A 16,366-nucleotide genomic window follows, 5' to 3' on the forward strand; every position below is an offset into this window, starting at 1 on the left:
GGAGGCCAGCGCCCCCTTGAGCCCGTTCCTGGCGCCGCCCCTGCTCAGTACACATCTGAAACACTACTTTTTATAAACATTACTACAACAAACGCTCAAATATTATTGTGGGAAGAGTAATCCAGACTTTTACTTGAATAAAAGGGCAGTTCTTTAAATCAATACGTAAAAAATAAATAATACAAATATCCGTGTCCTTACTGTACGTGGGCAGCTGGATGATCAGAGCGTCGTAGTAGTTCTGGGCCTTGTCGAAATGTCCTTGGATGTTCTTCTTGTCGTCTTCTCCAAACATCTCCGAGCCCTGGCTGCTGCGTAAGAACTCCTGATAGTGCGTCTCCAGCCTCTTGATGATACTGCGATACTCCTCAGGACGCATCTTTGACAACTGCAAACAGAAGAAGAAGAAGAAGAAGTAGAGAGTACATCAGTGCGCGTCTTTATCATCAATAATCTGGTTTTACTCGTCACTATTAATAATAAAAAGTAATTAAAGCTGAACTGATTTATCATCTTGAGACGAGCCGTGTGAATACATGTTTTTCACGGTGTTTGGGGGAAATAAACCCACTTTTTTTAGTCAAGTTAATGCTGTACAGTGGGACATTCCAGGTAAAGTAACTGTAAATAAAAACAGCTTAAAAAAAAAAAAAAAAAAAAAAGAAGATTCAATTTTTTTTCTTTTGAGCAAAATTTTGTATAAATCTTTATCAAAATCTAATAGAATAATAGAATAAAATACAATAGAACATAATAAAACAGAATAGAATAAAATAAAAAAATTGAATAAAATTAAATTAAATAGAATAAAATTAAATAAATAAAATAGAACAGAATAAAATAGAATAATATAATAAAATAGAATATAATAAAATGGAATATAATAAAAAATAAAACTAAATAAAATTAAATTAAATTGAATACAATTAAATAAACAAAATAGAAGAGGAAAAAAATTAAATTATATAATAAAATAGAACAGAATAAAATATAATAATATAGTAAAATATAATATAATAAAATAAAATAAGATAAAACAGAATCAAATCAAATAGAACAGAACATAGAGTAGAACAGACCCACAAACATACTTAAAATAAAATGTGAACTGCCCCACGACCTCAAAATCTGAGCGAAATACTTTTATTTTTTACTCTTTAAGTATATTTTTAAACAGGCAGTTTAATATTTTTGCTTCAGTAGATTTTTTCATGTGATACTTTTACTTTTACTTGAATATTTAACAGAATTTCGTATTTCTTCCACCACTGATACTCACATAATTAAACTTGCTTAATCCTGGAGTAATAATTTATTTATAAGAGTTTAAACCTGAGACAGAGTAATTAAAATAGATGTAGTACAAACTTTAACCACTGGGATAAACAGAAGTACTTCAGTGTAATCAGGTGTTTTGCTCTTACCATGCTCAGAGTCAGAGTGTTGATGTAGTTTATGTCTTTGACGCAGTACTGCCACGAAATCAGACTCTTGATGTTTATGTAGAGCTGGTTCCAGATGCCCATAATGGCCTCGTAGTACTGCTCATTCCTGCAAAAAAAAAAAAAAAAAAATTAAAGAAAAAGTATTGAATCACTGTAGAACACGGCGAAAACATCTGAAATGTCCGAGAGCTCAAAGTCGAGTCATCACTAAGTCTAGTCTTCTGATCATTTAAGTCTAGTTTTAAGTCCAAGTCTAGTCATCTAAGTCCAGTCTAAGTCTAGTCTAGTCTAAGTCTAGTCATCTAAGTCCAGTCTAAGTCTAGTCTGGTCTAAGTCTAGCCATCCAAGTCCAGTCTAAGTCTAGTCTGGTCTAAGTCTAGTCATCTAAGTCCAGTCTAAGTCTAGTCATCTAAGTCCAGTCTAAGTCTAGTCTGGTCCAAGTCTAGTCTGGTCCAAGTCTAGTCTGGTCTAAGTCTAGTCATTCCTCTAGAACAGGAGCGTCAAACTCATTTTCACAAAGGGCCACAACAAACAAAATGGTGACTAACTGTAAGATAAATGTCACTAAATGTAACCAAATTTAATGTCAAATAAATGCAACTTGAATCTTGTTAATTAACCGTTTCTATATTTATTAAATATTCAAGTTACAAATATTGCATATGGATTTGCATAAATATGAAAAAATGGCTGTTTAACTGTGTATCTAATGATAAACTGACATTTTTAAACAGTCAGACCTTTTAATTTACTTTGTCGCGGGCCACAAAAAATGATGTGGCGGGCCGCATTTGGCCCACGGGCCTTGAGTTTGACATATGTGCTCTAGAACACGGTTAAAAAGCTCTAAACAGCTGTGAAAAGTCCATTTTGCAGCTCAAAGTCCTGACAAACAGATGTGTTGTTGTGTTGTTGTGTCGTTGTGTTGTTGTGTTGTGTCGTGTTGTGCATACTTGTTGGCCAGGGATGAGCAGACACACAGATGTATTGATATGTTGTTGTGTTATTGTTGTATTGTTGAGTTGTAGTGTCGTTGTGTTGTTGTATTGTTGTGTTGTGTTGTTGTGTCGTGTTGTGCGTACTTGTTGGCCAGTCCGATGCTCAGTGGGTTTGGTGGGGGGATGAGCAGACACACAGATGTATTGTTATGTTGTTGTGTTATAGTGTTGTTATTGTTGTATTGTAGTGTCGTTGTGTTGTTGTGTTGTTGTGTTGTGTTGTGCGTACTTGTTGGCCAGTCCGATGCTCAGTGGGTTTGGTGGGGGGATGAGCAGACACACAGACGGGATGAGCATGTCGAGTCCTCCAGGTCCGGTCACGAGCCACTTGCTGCGTTGGGAATTGTCTTTGAGGATTCCCTCGTTTCCTTTGAGAATCCCCTTCTACAAAAACACAAATAAAAACACTAAATACACAAGTGTTTATGACGGGTAAAAACGCACAAAACCTCATTTCAACACTTAAATATGATGAGATAACTGCACTAAATGTGATTACACGGCTCTTTTAGGTTTGGTAGAGCTCATCGGTCATTGGTGGCTACAGAATCTAAATAATCGATATCGGCATTGGCCATGAAAAAAAACATATTGGTCAATTTATATTTTTACTTCCTGGTTGGACATGGGCAACTTATATAACACACACAGAGGTTTCATAACGATAATGGAAGGTAACGATCAAAAAAATGTGTTTTTTTAGCCTGAAATGATCCTACATTTCTACATTTTGGACAGTTCCACCAGGAGCAAGAGGTTCAGGTGCAATAGTATAAAAAAAACAAACAAAAAAATACAACATAAAATTAAATACAAAATAAAAAAATAAAAAAAAATACATAAAATTTAATTAATAAATAAAGAAATGTATACATTCAATTTAATAAATAAATAAATAAATAAATAAATACAATTATAATAAATATTTTTTTCAATTATAACTTATTATAACTGTTCTATGTGGGACTGTGTCTCTGGGCCTGGGAATGCTCTGGGATCCACCAGAGGCACTAGAGGAAGTGTCTGGGGTGGGGAAAGTCTGGGTGTCCCTGCTTTGACAGCTCAGGATAAGTGGACAATAAAGGAAATGGAAGTATTTTGTGTATAATTTTGTGTATTGATGACAAAGATGGAGATATTCGGTTTTACAACTTGCCGTACTTCCTGTTTTTTCCACTTTTATTCACAAACTGCCATAAATATTTAAAACAGGAAGTAGCCACAAAATGAAGTAGATACTTAGATAAACATGCAAAGGTTTCGTCTGCATTTTAACACATTTTGGCTTTGGACTTTTGTCTTTGGACTTTTGTCTTTGGACTTTTGTCTTTGGACTTTTGGCTTTGGACTTTTGGCTTTGGACTTTTGGCTTTGGACTTTTGGCTTTGGACTTTTGGCTTTTGGCTTTGGTCTTTCGTCTTTTGTCTTGTGGTCGTGTTTTTTACCTGATCTTGTTTAAAGTCGCACAGAGCTTGGACGATGACGGGGCTGCTGCTCTTGTCCTCGGGGTTACGAGGTTTCAGACGAACAATAGCCTTGGATTTATTCACCAGACTCTGGACCTGCCTCCTGTTCTCCATAATACGCTCCTTCTCTCTCTGCAGAACAAACAAGACACAAATAAAACACCACGAATAAAACACCACAAATAAAACACCACAAATGAAACAGAACTGCAAATATTTTTCCGTTTTATACAGATGTTACATAAGCAAGAAAACGGTTTACTGTATAATGTGTAGTGTTTGTGTTAGAGAACTTTGGAATTTATTTTTTATTTTAAGGACGTCATCGAATGTAAAAAAAAAAAAAAAAAAAAAAAACAGAAAAAAATGAAAATAGAAAAAAATATGAAAAAAATAATAAAATAGAATAGAATAAAATAAAGTATAATAAATTAAAACTGAATAAAATAAAATAGAAAAAATAAAATAATAGAATAATAGAAGAAAATTGAAAATAATAAAATATAATAGAATGAAATAAAATAAAGCAAAATAAAAAATAATAAAATAGAAAAAAAAAATATAAATAAAAAAACAGAAAAATTATAATAATAATAAAATAATATAATAAAATAGAACAAAATTAAATAAAATTAAATAGAACAAAATAGAACAGAACAGAATAGAATAGAAAGTGCACAACCATATTTTCCAATAAAAGAAAACGTGAACTGCCCCAAACTATTTTAATAAACGTCCCATGCAGTAAAAAAGTCAAGCATTTGTTTTTCTCAGTTTCAAAAGATCCACTAAAACCTCTTTTTTATCAGTGGTAAAATTTCCCAAGAATAAAACTTCATTTTATTAAAAACAGGACTTTTTGTGTGTCCGCTGTGTGTATTTGTACTACTGAATATTCGCAGAGTAAATGTCACAAACTTCACCTCCAGGTTCCTCAGCAGCTCCACCAGGTTCTCCATCGGGGTGTTCTTGTCACAGGTGAACTTGCTCCGGATCGTCTCGTGCTCCTTCTGCAGTTTGGTGTACGTCTCATTGGCCTCTTTGAAAAACTTTACAAAAAAATAAACAAAAATATAAATATAAATGTAGAACTGACATGATAATTACTGTATCTATTTATCACTCAAGATGTTTAAGATGGAACAATCATTTTTAAGGAGTTTTTCTTTGCACAACTGGGAATTCGTTGCTCATTTTGTGGCTTTATGATAAGATTTGAGCTGTAAAAGTTTGAATGAATAACTTTTATGACTCATTACAGTGTTTCATTCTGTTTCATTCTGTTCGTTTCTTGCAGCTCTTTGTTTTTTAACCATTTTGTAGATGATTTAGAAAAGTTTTCGTGGTTTAAATCTGCTCTTTGGTTCTTGTGTCAGTGCATAAATATTATCGTTTATCATCTGTATTTACTTTAGCAACACATCACACTTCAAAATGTGTAATAGTGAGTATTTCAAAAGGTAAAAGTTTAAGCTGTACCTGGCTGTAGGCGGCGTTCTCCTTCAGGTGAACGTGGATGCACTTGGTGATTTGCAGAAGCCAACTCCACTGAGTCTGCAGCGTGTCCATGTAGGCCTACGGGACAAAGACACGGTCACAAACATCTGTATTTACTCAGAATATTAAATGAGATGATGGAATAGAATATGACCATTTAACTTTGAGCACATTTAGTTTAAGCAGAGTGTGAAAATAGTGCCACAGAATGTGTCATCTCAAGGTTTGCTTTGGTCCAGGTACAATAATATAACAAAAAATAAATAAATCAATCAATAGAATAAAATAAAATAAAATAAAATAAATAAATGTGAATAAGAAATTAAATTAAATTAAAATAATAGATAAAAATAATAAATACATAAAGAAAAAAATAAAATAAAAATAATGAATAAACACAAAACGTGCATTATGAAATCAAATTAAATAAAAATAATAAATAAACATAAAACGTGCATTATGAAATCAAATTAAATAAAAATGATAAATAAAAATAATGAATATATAAAAAGAAAGAAATACAACTAAATAAAAATGATAAATAAAAATAAAAAAATTCATAAAAATAAATAAATAAAATTAAATAAAAATAATACATAAAAAATAAATCAAATTAAATAAAAAATAATACATAAAAAAGAAAGAAATAAAATTTTATAAAAATAATAAATATATAAAAAATAAATCAAATTAAATAAAAATAATAAATACAAATAACTACATAAAACAAGAAGAAAATTAAATACAAATAATAAAAATATTAAATACATACATAAAATGTAAAATAAAATTTAAATAATTAATCATTTTTCAAATTATAACTTAAACAACCAGATGAAAAAAGCAGTTACTTCTTTAAGTCACTCACTGGTCATGGAGTCATTGTGATGTTTCTCCTCACAATAATCATCATCATAAACACTAAAACCTGCTGTAAATGCTGTATTTTATGTAAGTTTGACACATTCTAGGTCACGTCGGGCTCTGCTGTTTGCTTTAGACTGGATAAACTGCTTGTGTAAACTGCAGGAAACTCACCTCTATCTTATCTGCGGCCGGGTGGTTACTGGTCAGGAGTCCATCTGCTTTGACTTTGAGTTTGTTCAGCTCCTTTTCTTTCTCCTCCAGGTCTCGCATCAGCCTCTGTCGATACAAAAACACGTCTTTATCTCACGATTCACTGAGAGTTTGATTTAGACGTGCAGATTCTCACCGAGTAGCTCTCCTGTTTCTTGGGGATGTAGTTGTCGATGTTTTTGTCTCCCCAGTCGAACACCAGCTCCTCCTCCTCTCGTTCGTTCACCCACATGATCGCTCTGGAGATGTCCTCGATGATGTTCTGCAGCTCGCGCAGTTGACTCAGGCGACTGTGGGACATTTTCTACAGAAGACACGGCGTTTGTTAGAGAAAAAAGACAAAAAACAACACAAAAAAACAAAAAACGAATAAACGGCAACACTTTATAATAACCACACCTTATTTAGCCAAAATAAAGCACAAGCTAAGTGGCTAATAAATAATAAAATAATAAATACATAAAGAAATAAAATAAAATACAAAATAATACAAAAAAAATAAAGAAATAAAATAAAATAATAAATACATAAAAAATACTAATAATAAATACAAATAATAACTACAAAAAGAAAGAAAAAAATTTAATACAAATAATAAATAAAACTATTACATACATAAATAAAATGTAAAATCAAATCAAAATAATAATGAATCATTTTAGTAAGCTGTAAACTGCTTTTTTTTATCTTTATCTTAAGAAGCACGCTAGCTATATCTCAAATCTTATGCTAACTTTTATTAAAAACGTAAAATATAAACTAAACAACCCATTAAAATCCAAATGAATCCAAATAAAACCGATCCGATCGTCTTTAAATGCAGAATATTTCAGTTTGTGGTGTTGTTTTAAGTTGTTTTTATGCTTATTTTACCTCAATTAGCATTAGCATTTAGCATTAGCATTGAGATAAGCACATGTCTCTTTAAATATTTATTCATTTTAGCTTTTAGACGCTGCAAAAACCCCATAAAATCTCGTATAATTGGACATAAAGTAGTGACGCTCACAGTGAGTTTACCGGGCGCTTTGTGCACAGAGACTATTCAAAACGAACAAATAGTTTATTGATTCAGGCGACGTAACGACTTAATTAATTCCCAAACTCATCATGAAACTCGGGCATGAATGAATTAAGGTTTTGGCTATTAAAAATGTAAATAAAAATAAAAATAAGTGCGTTAGTTACCTGCAGAGTGTCCCATTCTTGTTCCAGTGTGTAGAGGTTGTACTTGTCGTTTCTCATGTTCTAAATTAAAAAAACAATTAAATTAAAGATCTAAACACACATTTCGCTCAAATCCACGTCTCGTTTTGGGTCGTACCAGGTCGTCTCTGGCTCGGTCCACCTCCGGGTTCCGCTGCAGGGAGCTGTGGGTTTTCTGGTGAGCGGAGATCTGCTTTTCGATCGTGGCCGAGTCGTCCCCGAACGGAGCGGTTTCAATCATGCGCTGGAAGTAAAAAATGAAATAAAACATGAAAATGAAAAGTACAAAACAAATACGGAAGATGAAGGTTTATGTGTGTGTGGGAAAATGAACGGGAAAATGGTAAATAGTCACTTTTTATACAGCGTTTTTCAACTTTCAAAGCGTTTTACACCAAGAAACGACCCATTCACACACACACACACACACACACACACACACACACACACACTGGGGCGAGGCGGGTGTCTTGGCCGAGGACACAACGACAGTATTCATCTGTGAGAGCTGGAATCGCACCGACAACCTGTGGATTAATGGATCTGACCGCTCAACCAAAGATGTTTATGTCAAGAGCGAGATTTGAACCGCAAACTTTCGGATCAACGGACAAAAACGCTCGACCGACTGAGCCACTGTCGCCCCGAATGACAACGGGATTAACTGTAAAAAGTAGTATTTGTACTAGTATTTGCAGTAGTAGTAGTAGTAGTAGTAGTGTGTGCATATAGAAATCAACAGCCGTTATGAAACCTTGAATTGTTGGTGCTAAAACATGTTATGACACTGCAGATATTTAGGTCAAAGATCTAAAGGCGAAAAATGAATCATTCACACAATATATAACACAAACTGAAGTGTTATGTGCTTTTCCTATTCAAATACACAATAAAAAATATATAAAAAATAAATAAAAAAAACACAGAAAACAATAAATAAATAAACATAACTAAATAAAAAAATAAATAAATACACAAAAATCAACCAATAAATAAAAATAACTACATAAAAAAATAAAAAACAAAAATCAATAAATAAATAAAAATAACTAAATTAAAAAAAAAAATCAATCAATAAATAAAAATAACTAAATAAAAAAATAAATAAAAAACAAAAATCAATCAATAAATAAAAATAACTAAATAAAAAAATAAATAAAAAACAAAAATCAATCAATAAATACAAATAACTAAATAAAAAAATAAATAAAAAACAAAAATAAATCAATAAAAATAACTAAATAAAAATAGATAAAACAATAAATAAATAACAAATAAATAAATAAAACAATAAATAAAAAATAAAATGAATCAATAAAACAATAAATAAATAAACAAACAAACAAACATTCTACTCCTGCTCTGAACATGCCGTCTTATCCTGGCCCGTCTATACACTTTATTTAGTTTGTATTGGTCATTTTCAGACAAAAATAAATGAGGTTTTAGTGCCAGATGGAGGGTTACAGTCAGATTTCTGTATTAATTCCATGTTATTAGGTGGAATTCTCATAAGAAACACCTAAATGTAAATTCACAGACACATAAATAAGACTTTGAATGAGTGTAATGGCTCTATTTTCTGTTCTGAATCCAGTTTAAAAGGATGTTGTCTGAATAATTTACCCTAAACACAACGACTGCATCATGGTTCCCAAACAAAACCCTGTTGATATTATATTTTTATGTGGAATTTGGATTAAAAAAGAAACATAAACACAGGTGACAGCTCTCTGCACCTTTAACAGTGCAGTGTGGTTTAGTGTAGTTGTTCCTTCCGGCCTGTAGGTGTCAGCGTGCGCCGTCGTACCCGTCGTTAGGTGGAAACTATGCCAAATATTCCCCCCTCGTCCTGTTCTTTTGATAAGACTTTTCTGCTGCTCTCGTCTCTGCTCTTTGCTCACACATTTTTGTCCTGCTCTGCTCTCGGGCTTTTGTTCTACGACACGCCCTTCCTCCAGGACGTCGACAAAAAAACAAAAAAAAAACAAACGACAGAGAATCCAGAACCGTCAGCGTTTAAATTATAACGTCTCAGTCGAGTCTGGGGTTTTAAAGAAGAAGGAACGTTTGAGTTAAGATAAAGATACAGTAGAAGAGAAGAATGAAAGGGAGAGGTCACAGCGGTGAAAGAGTGAAGGGTGTGTTTGGGAAGGAAGGGAGGGAGGGAGAGAACAAGAGGGAGAGGGAGGGAGAGAACAAGAGGGAGAGGGAGGGAGAGAACAAGAGGGAGAGGGAGGGGGTGATAGGGTTAGAGGGAGGGAGGGAGAGAAAGGGAGGGTGTTAGAGAGAGGGAGAGGGAGGGGGTGGAGAGAGAGAGGGAGAAAGCGAGACAAAGAGAGAGTGAAATGGGTAAAGAGAGAGAGCAAGAGGGAGAGGGAGGGAGAGAACAAGAGGGAGAGGGAGGGGGTGATAGGGTTAGAGGGAGGGAGGGAGGGAGGGAGGGAGAGAAAGGGAGGGGGTGGAGAGAGAGAGGGAGAAAGAGTCAAAGAGAGAGTGAAATGGGTAAAGAGAGAGAGAGGGAGAGGGAGGGAGTGAAGGAAAGAGAGAGAAAGGGAGAGCAATAGAGTGAGGAAGGGAGTGGGGGAGAGAGAGAAAGAGGTAAAGAGAGAGAGAAAGAGAGAGTGAAAGGAGTAGAGAGAGAGTGAGAGAAAGAAAGAGAGAGCAAAAGGGGGTAGAAAGAGAGAGAGAAAGAGAGAGGGGGAGAGAGAGAACAAAGAGGGGTAAAGAAAGAGAGTGAAGAGAGAGGGGGAGAGAACAAGAGAGAGAGGGGGAGGGAGAGACACACAGAGGGAGAGACAGAGTGAGGGAGAGATAAAGAGGGAGAGACAGAGTGAGGGAGAGATAAAGAGGGAGAGACAGAGGGAGGGAGAGATAAAGAGGGAGAGAGGGAGAGGTTGAGCTCGGGGCGTTTTCTCATGAACATGTCACAGACTGGTTCAGTTTGTCTCATGAAACGCCTCAGTCAGAATCAGATCAGATTTCAACATTCACTTTTGGTTTTGCAGAAATTATAATTAAAATCATTAAAATCATTAAACCAGAGGAAAGTTTGGGGAAAATAATCCGCAAAAATGATATAAAGTATAATTATATAAATGATAAAGGATTAAACTTGATTTGAACTAAAAACATAAATCTATCACATACTTAAATAGAGACGCAAAGAATCAAATATCTGCACCGATACTGGATCGATTCCATGATATCGGTTAAGTCGATCTCCTAGTTGAGCTTTTAATTGGACGTAATAACAATAATAATAAAAAAATAATAAAATAATAATAAAAAAAATAATAAACATAATAATAAAATAATAATAAAATAATAATAAAATAATAATAATAATAATAATAATAATAATAATAATAATAATAATAAAAAGACGATTTACAGACGGATTTTGACCCAGAACGTCTCAGATGTTTAAACTTTTCCTCATACAAAGTTCTTCAGTCGTGATGTGAAGTTGCAGAACACAGTTTGAATCTTTTGTGGAATAACACAACAGTAATTTAAAGAAAAAAAACAAACAAAAACGGCCAAAGTATCGGTTAGTATCAGGTATCGGCAGAGTATTGATACCGATACTGAATAAACTGCTGCATCTTTAAACTTAAACATGAGACTAATTTATAAAATGAGAATGTGTTAAAGTAGAGAACAAGAACTAGAACTAGAACTACAAGTACAACTACTAGTACTTATGACTACTACTACTACTACTGCTACTACTACTACTACTACACATGATGAAAAAACTGAAAAAAACGAACAAAATAATAAGAAAAAATAACAATTCTCTTTCAAAAATCTGCTGAGAAAGAATCTAAACTGCTGTGCCGTGTGTCGTACAGTTATACTCTGGGTTAAGTAAAGAAAAGTACAAAAAACACACATATTTCAGCACGTAGTATCTAAGAAGTACTTTTCACGTCCCACATCCGTCTCTACTCTGTCCCACTGTCTCCCCTCAGCGTCTCTTTGTCGCTCGTTTGGCCTCTTTCGCTCACGGATCAGGTTTAGACTGTCCAGATGGTTCCGGTTACACCAGGTCAGACGAAGCGGAGCGATACGGTGACTGGCCCCGCCCCCCCTCGCCCTCACCCTCCACCTCCTCCTCTTCCTCCACCTCCTCCTCCTCCACACAGACGTTCATTCACAGGGGGATGCGACTCTTCGTGCACAGAGAACCATTAACTCCTCTGTTTGTGTTTGTGTTTGTGAAGAATCGAACGAGGCAGCGGTTTCTCAAACTGCGTTTCCAGGACAGATTTAGACGATAGTAACCATGACGACCGCAGATACGAATCGGTTCTAGCGCCGGTCGTGTTCGCTCGTTCGCGTTTAGACCTCGTTTAAGTTGTCGTTTTCGTTCGTTTCTGCGAGATTCACACCGAAAACAAACAAAAAAACATCGCGCAACACTTGATTTAATAAAACGTCCCGCACGTGTTTGAGTAAAGACTTCACTTTTTTACATTTAGCGTGAAAAATTACTGCGTTTTACGGCGTCGAATTAAAGCGGCGCTGCGTAAACTTAACATTTCCGCGGAGATACACAGTTAAAACTCAACTTTAGGGAGGATTTTAATGTTTGATGACGCTAAAAGATGAACAATTCCAAGGAAAAAACAAACGGGAGTCGTCTTTTGGGTTGGGTACGAGCCAGGTTTGTGCAGATGCAAGCCCACGCATATTAAAAACGCAAGAGATTTTGTCTATTTTGGAGGTAAAAGTACATGTTGGTGCTTTAACGAAGTGAAGAAGAGGATTTATTTACTCAAAAGTTTCAGTTCTTTTACGTTTTTTTTTTGTCTTTTTCTTGGACCTCGTTTAAACTTTGATCGGGTTCAGTTCAGTGCAAATACTTTCTAGGTTGGATACTTCCAGTTTTACCTTCTGTTGTGCGATCCAAGCCATGGCGTCGCTGTAAAGCCTCCCCCCGTCCCCCGACCCGACGCTGGTCCTCTTCCTCCTCGTGCCCATGCCTCCTCCAAACTGCTGCTGGATGGCGGCGTGCATGTGCTGGAGCTGGTCCAAACTGAGACGAGAAACACAAAAAAACACAAGACAAACTATAAATTTAGCTGTGAATTAGCTCGTCCCTGAAGTGAATGCTAATGCGGCTAACGCGGCTAATGCTAAAAGGTGCCGTGAGGCCAAGAATGTTCGGTGCAAGTCGCTGCAAATGTGATACAGATGAGAAAAATTAACCGCAGAGACTCGAATACTTAAATATTCAGTGAAGTATATGGGAAAACGCTGATTCAACAGACGCATGTGTTAGCTCGTACTTCTAGTGTTTTGTTTACGTCGCTCAGACTGGGGAAGGTAACGAAGGACAAGGAGTAAAGTACTGTAATGTTTATGTATCTGTGCTTTACTTCAGTACATTTTACAGTGTGTACTTTTTACTTTTACCTCAGTACATTTGAGAGCAGTATCTGTACTTTCTACTCCATTACATTTTTGAAAAGAACTGAAAAGTAAAAGTACTTTTTATATGATTTAAGGGGTTATTTTTACCAAACGTTTTGACTAAAGTTTGAGTTCGAGATTCAACTTTGAGTAAAAACAAAAATAAAAACACAAAAAGCAGAAAAATTAAGACTAAAATTAAAATTGATTCGTGTTGTTTCTGTCTCATTTCGACTCAAAATCACGATATTTACACGTACTTTTTACTCTTAAAGTACATTGTTAAACAGATACTTAAATACTTTTACTCATGCAGATTTTTTCATGTGATACTTTTACTTTTACTTGTGTAACTTTTGCCTTTTTACTTCACTTTTTACCTTTGTATTTGTACTTTTACTTAAACATAACAAAACTGACTGTACTTCATCCGGCGCTGCTCACTCCAAATGCAAAAGGAAGGGCATCTGACATAAAATATACGGCCACTGGGTAAATACTTGCATCTTTAGAGCCGCAAAAGCAAAAAAATAAACACTGGAATAGATGTTTAAACCAGATGCCCTTCCTGACGCAGCCCTGGATCAAAGTTTAGACGATTTTTCATATTTAATAACACGCAATTTACAACTTTTGCTCACATTTGAAGGATTGTAAAGTAAAAAAAAGAAGTAAAAAATACATCTTAAACGTAGCTCTCTCCGTGCCGATAAACAAGCGACACCACCAGACAAAGTTACAGGTCAGGTCTGTGGAGAAGCGAGCGCACTCACAGTAAAAACGCACGTACAGAAACGGCTGCAGTTGAACAAAAGCGTGAAAGTTTACGTACGTTTAAAGCTCCACTGCGGAACATAGACCTGTCTCGGTGATCACTCCACCAACTCGTCGTGACGTACAGACATGGGACAATTATTTTTAGCCGTTAAAATTTACCGCGGAGACTTTTTTTTTTGCAGAATAACAAGATTTGCGCTGTAGAAGTTGAATAAATAACGTCTCTGTTCTCGCTCATTATAGACACAAAATAACTACAATAAATAAAATAACTAATAAATCAAATACATTAATTAATAAAATAACCGCTTAGGTGTTGCGTCATGTTTTGCATTTTAAAATTAAACTTGTTATCGTGACAGGCTGAGTGGAACATTCCGGTCAAAGCGTTGCATTTCTATGAAGACATCGATGGAACGTGTCCAAGTATTTACCCAAAGTATTAATTACACTACTACTGCGTTTGTGCGTTTGTGTGTGCGTTTGTGCGTTTGTTATCATTGCTGGGCGTGTTTCTTAGCCATAGGCCTCGTCATTACAGTTTATGTGCACACGCCAACCCCTAGTTAAGATTACTACGGCGTAACGAGCGGCGGGATGAGCGTTCTCACTTTCTGAAGACGTCGTTCGGGATCCGCAGGTGCTGCAGTTCCATTCCGCAGATTTTAAGCTGTTCCATCGACTCCAGGGCCATCGCCAGCTGCTTCTCGGCTTCGATGGGAGGACCGCCCTGTAAAAAAAAAAGCACAAAATATGACGGTTAACCATGTACTTCGGTAAACGCCATGATCTGGAAGAGGAATCTGATGCTAATTTTGGAATAAAAAGCGTCTACGGCACCTCAAAACTGACAAAAACAGGTTTTTTACGGTGGACTTACGCTCTGCAGGATGCTCTTTGCTCTTTGGAGGAATTCGTGGCACTGACTTGTGAGAAGGTTGGACTTATGCTGGATCGCCTGTGTGCTGAAAATAACAAAATAAATGAAAATACAGATTAAAATAAGGGAAATGATAATAATAAAACAGTGCAAGTAAATGAGTTTACGAAAGGACAGGGATGAGACGTTAGAGCAAAAATGTGGTGTTTTTTTTATTTTTTTAGACCTGGTTTAGTCTTGAATTAGTCCTGGTTTAGTCCAGGTTCAGTCCCGGTTCAGTCCTGCTTTAGTCCCGGTTTAGTTCTGGTTCAGTCCTGCTTTAGTCCACATTTAGTGGACTAAAGTAGGTTCAGTCTTGGTTTAGTCCTGGTTTAATCCTGGTTTAATCCTTGCTCAGTCCTGGTTCAGTCCTGCTTTAGTCCTACTTTAGTCCACATTTAGTCCTGGTTCAGTCCTGGTTTAGTCCTGGTTCAGTCCTATTTTAGTCCTACTTTAGTCCTGGTTTAGTCCACATTTACTCCTGTTTTAGTCCTGGTTCAGTCCTGGTTCTGTAAATGGAGGAGTCATGGTCGGGGTCACCGTGGGGTCACAGGGGGGTCATGCTGACTCTCCTCTCCTCATGCGTCACGGTGATAAGTGAGAAACTTGTGAAACTTCTCATGAGTGAAATAAATGTGTAAAAACTTGACATTTGGAGATGACATCATGAGTGGGAGCGCGGGTCAGGGGCGTAAAACTCATCTGATTCAGGAGATTTGGAAGCGTCATGAGAAATAAAACATGGATCTAACAAAAATGCACCGCAAAAATACAGAAATAAGACAAGATGGTGTCATTAAAGATAAAAAACCAGCGCAGAAAAGTGGATCCAGTGGCGTTTTTCCCCGTGCGTAATGGCGACTCTACAGCCTCATCGTGCCCAATTAGCGTAAAAACCAGTTGGATTACATTTCATTTTGCCATTGTTTAACCATTTGAACCATTTCCCCCGCGTGTTTCCGTCCACATTTCACATCCACACGCGTTTCCCCAGCTTTTCCAAACTCTAAAAACTCCATTTGACGCACAGTTTTCCCCCACAGGCCCCGTGAACGCGTCAGGACACAGTAAAAAAACCGTCCTTACCTGATCACACCTCCACCTCCTCCGCCGCCCCCCACCATGCTCATGGCCACCTTCTGCCCCCCGTGACCCCCTCCTCCGTGCATGGACGTCCTGGAGTAGGTGGTCGCGTACCCGTCATGGTACTCCCCTGCGTAACCGTTCCCACTCAGAAAAACGTCGTTACGGAAGTTGGACAAATCCGGTCTGGAGTTAGTCCTCGGTCCCAGCGTGGCCAGTTTGGGGTTGGAGCCGTACATACTCATGTCTGTGGAGCTGCTGGTGAAGTCAAAGTGGTGTGTTTTATGTCGTGTTTCTTTCGGGCTGCGCGTCTCCACCTCCTCCACCTCCTTCTCCTGTTGCGCAGATACTGAGCTCTGGAGTGAATAGTCGGAAGCTGCTCGGTTTTGGATTGAAACCACACCTTTACTGCTGTGTTTACGAAACAGCAGAGCCCGAGTGAGAGGGCTGTCCCGCGCGTCACTCACTCTGCGCGAT

The 16,366-nt window shown here is 36.5% G+C and overlaps 1 protein-coding gene across 2 annotated transcripts in view; it reads right to left on the bottom strand.

The window, feature by feature from the left end:
• Window positions 1-16,366, bottom strand: part of LOC117385609 (desmoplakin-A-like) — a 29,850-nt gene extending 13,484 nt beyond the window's left edge. For both annotated transcript variants that reach the window (XM_033982904.2, XM_033982903.2), the window contains exons 1-14: window positions 15,893-16,366; window positions 14,768-14,852; window positions 14,499-14,617; window positions 12,589-12,733; window positions 7,808-7,933; window positions 7,672-7,731; window positions 6,620-6,787; window positions 6,445-6,549; window positions 5,389-5,484; window positions 4,833-4,958; window positions 3,889-4,041; window positions 2,673-2,827; window positions 1,425-1,551; window positions 202-388 (exon numbers count right to left, since the gene is read on the bottom strand). In XM_033982904.2, coding sequence (XP_033838795.1) covers window positions 202-388; window positions 1,425-1,551; window positions 2,673-2,827; window positions 3,889-4,041; window positions 4,833-4,958; window positions 5,389-5,484; window positions 6,445-6,549; window positions 6,620-6,787; window positions 7,672-7,731; window positions 7,808-7,933; window positions 12,589-12,733; window positions 14,499-14,617; window positions 14,768-14,852; window positions 15,893-16,134 — 1,894 coding nt within the window. In that variant the 5' untranslated portion in view covers window positions 16,135-16,366. The remainder of the gene's footprint in view (window positions 1-201; window positions 389-1,424; window positions 1,552-2,672; window positions 2,828-3,888; window positions 4,042-4,832; window positions 4,959-5,388; window positions 5,485-6,444; window positions 6,550-6,619; window positions 6,788-7,671; window positions 7,732-7,807; window positions 7,934-12,588; window positions 12,734-14,498; window positions 14,618-14,767; window positions 14,853-15,892) is intronic.

This window comes from Periophthalmus magnuspinnatus, chromosome 17, assembly GCF_009829125.3.
Source record: "Periophthalmus magnuspinnatus isolate fPerMag1 chromosome 17, fPerMag1.2.pri, whole genome shotgun sequence".
Lineage (NCBI taxonomy): Eukaryota > Metazoa > Chordata > Actinopteri > Gobiiformes > Gobiidae > Periophthalmus > Periophthalmus magnuspinnatus.